The sequence below is a fragment of the Brassica napus genome, chromosome C2 (genome assembly GCF_020379485.1).
Source record: "Brassica napus cultivar Da-Ae chromosome C2, Da-Ae, whole genome shotgun sequence".
NCBI lineage: Eukaryota > Viridiplantae > Streptophyta > Magnoliopsida > Brassicales > Brassicaceae > Brassica > Brassica napus.
The window spans coordinates 8,260,442-8,263,589 of NC_063445.1; the positions used below are offsets into that span (position 1 = coordinate 8,260,442).

The window sequence follows — 3,148 nt, forward strand, 5'->3', positions numbered from 1 at the left end:
CAAAATGGTTCACCTTTGGCGCCTCCAATACAAAACCATCCTCCACAAAAGGTGGATTTGGAAAAATTCTATATCGATCTAAACTCTGCTTTGTATGACTCCGCTAAGAGGCATTCCCAGCCACTGTATTCGACCTCAGAGTCTGATACAGACAGCCTCTCCTTCGATGAAGATAACCCTGAGGATGAAGGTGATCGATATATCACAGTTATCTCTAAAAGAAAGAAGAAACTCTTAAAAAATGCTGCCAGGGCTAGAGGCCCTTTAACCCTCTGATTATTTCCCCATTTATGGATATTTTTTGTTGGAACATTAGAGGTTTCAATGATAAAATAAAACGTCGTGGATTTAAGAAATGGTTACGGAGTAATAATCCCATTTTTGGTGGTCTTGTTGAGACCCATGTCAACAGTGTTAAAGCTTCGTTGCTCATCAACAAAGCTTTCCCCGGCTGGCATTTTGATTGTAATTATGAGTTTTCGGATCTCGGTAAAGTTTGGGTCCTTTGGCACCCTTCGGTCAGCGTCTCTGTTCTACATAACTCGCTCCAATCTATCACCTGTCATGTTAAGCTTCCCTATGTTACTTCAGAGTTTGTAGCTACTATGGTGTATGGTTCGAACTGTAGTAAGATCAGACGGGAACTCTAGTCTGATCTTAAGTTTTTATCTTCTTCGTCTCACACGATGGGGACCCCGTGGATTGCTTTGGGTGATTTTAATCAGGTCCTCTATTATTCAGAACATTCAACCGCGGGCGCATACTACTCCTCTCGTGGAATGCGTGATTTTCTCAATTGTATCGAAGCCTCCGCTCTTTCAGACCTTCCCTTTTGTGGTAACACGTTCACCTGGTCAAATAAGCAAGGTTCAACAGTTGTCTCTAAGAAACTGGATAGAATTCTAGTCAATGATGACTGGCTCTTTAGGTTTCCAAATTCTATTGGAGTGTTTGGCGATCCGGGAATTTCTGACCACGCCCCTTCCTGTGTTTTCTTGGATTCTCATAAACCAAAAGTTAAGCGGCCGTTCAAGTTCTTTTCCATGCTCAATGACCACCCGGACGGTTGGACTCTTGTGAATGAATGTTGGAATTCTCTTCAATTTGAGGGTACTATGATGCTAAAGGTTTCCAAGAAGTTAAAGACAATGAAGAGTATTATCCGCTCTTTCAGTCGCGAGAATTTCTCTGGCCTTGAAATGAGAGTTAAAGAATCTTTTGAGGTTCTTCTCGCCTTTCAACACGTTCTGCTTAATGCTCCTACTGCCCTCGCAGCCCAAGAAGAGAGGAAAGCTTTCGCGCGTTGGTCTGAGCTTGCCAAAGCGAAGGACTCTTTCCTTCTCCAGCGATCCCATGTTAACTGGTTAGACAAAGGAGACTCTGGCTCCTCTTTCTTCCATCGCTCCATCAGATCCAGGATTTCTCAAAACCAGATTACTCTCTTATTGGATGATGATGACTCAATTTTGGAAACGAAAGAAGAGATAATGCAACACGCAGTGGCTTTTATAAAAACTTGTTGGGAGTAGAAGCTCTCGACACGACGGTTTCTCTGGAGGAAATTGGCCATCTGGTTCAGTACAGATGCCCAAGTGTCACCATCACCGAGCTGGCTACCCCGTACACTCGACTTGACATCCAAAAAGCTTTCTTTGATCTGCCTAAAAACAAGTCTCCGGGTCCCGATGGCTACCCTGCAGAATTTTTCACAGCACAGTGGAGATCAGTTAGACCTCATGTTATCGATTCTGTGGCAGAATTCTTTGAATCAGGAAACCTACAGCAGCAGTGGAATGCAACTATACTGACCCTCATTCCCAAGAAGCAAAATGCAGTCAAAATTGGCGATTTCAGACCAATCTCTTGCTGCAACACAGTATATAAAGTCATTGCTAAGCTCCTAACCAATCGTTTGAAAAAGGTTCTCCCCTCTGTCATTTCAAACACTCAATCCGCTTTCATCCCAGGTCGTCTGCTTGTCGAGAATGTACTGCTGGCTACTGAACTTGTGCAGGGATATAACTGGAAGAAAATATCTAAGAGATCAATGCTCAAAGTAGACTTGAAAAAGACCTTCGATTCTCTTAGATGGACCTTCATCTCTCGATTCTGAGGTGTCTACCTTTCCCAGAAGCGTTTGTGAATCTGATTGCTCAGTGTATCTCGACCACCCGTTTCTCGGTTGCTATCAATGGTGAGCTAGGATGAGGTTACTTCAAGGGCACTAAGGGATTACGACAAGGCGACCCCCTATCACCATATTTATTTGTACTCGCAATGGAAGTTCTAGCTCAGATGCTTAACGCTAACTTCAGAACCGGGTTGATTGGTCTTCATCCTCACGCCGCCTCTCCAATGGTCACTCATCTTTCATTTGCAGACGACATAATGATATTCTTCGACGGTGATAAACCCTTGACCGCTTTGCTGAAATGTCTGGTCTAAGGATGAATCGACAAAAAACAGTTATTTGTTGTGGGATTGAGCTAGACAGAAACCTCCGAACTTGTGGGTCTTGGTTTCTCACTTGGATCACTACATGTCCGCTACTTGACGCTTCCTCTAATGCACAATAAATTGCGTATCTCTGACTACCAACCTCTCCTGGACCAGCTTCGTAATAGATTCTCCTCGTGGAGTTCGCGTGCTCTCTCTTTTGCAGGACGGAAGCAGTTACTCTCTTCTGTTATCTGTGGAAAATCAATTTTTGGTTCTCCTCTTTCGTCCTGCCAAAAGGGTGTATCAAAGCCATTGAGTCTCTATGCTCTAGGTTCCTTTGGAATGGCTCCACAACATCTCGAGCTACTGCTAAAGTCTCTTGGTCAAATATCTGTCTCCCCAAGCATGAGGGAGGGCTTGGCTTGCGTGATTTAACACTATGGAACAAGACTCTCTGCCTCAAGCTTTTCTGGCTTCTCTTTTGTGAGGAGGAATCTCTCTTGGCAGCTTGGACAAAATCTCATCGGATGAAAGATATTTCCATTTGGTCTATTGATGAAAACAAGCAATCTTCTTGGATCTGGAAAAGCATCCTTAAGCTTCGTCCTTTGGCTGAACGATTCCTTCGTTGTCATATTGGGCAGGGAAACAAGGCTAGCTTTTCGTTTGATCATTGGTCGCCTCTGGGTCCTCTGATAAAACTGGTTGC

General features: G+C 43.9%; 1 protein-coding gene across 1 annotated transcript; it reads left to right on the forward strand.

The window, feature by feature from the left end:
• Positions 1-686: 686 nt before the first annotated feature.
• LOC106374128 lies at positions 687-2,113 on the forward strand. Its single transcript, XM_013814219.1, has 2 exons — positions 687-1,363; positions 1,501-2,113. The coding sequence occupies exons 1-2, from the start codon at positions 687-689 to the stop codon at positions 2,111-2,113; spliced, it is 1,290 nt and encodes a 429-aa protein (XP_013669673.1).
• The last annotated feature ends 1,035 nt before the right edge of the window (positions 2,114-3,148 follow it).

Excerpts from the sequence above, each read along its gene's own strand:
- LOC106374128 (XM_013814219.1), top strand. The coding sequence starts at position 687 with ATGGGGACCCCGTGGATTGCTTTGGGTGATTTTAATCAGGTCCTCTAT. Across the intron at positions 1,364-1,500 it reads CAGCGATCCCATGTTAACTG|TGGCTTTTATAAAAACTTGT; the intron begins GTTAGACAAAGG and ends TGCAACACGCAG.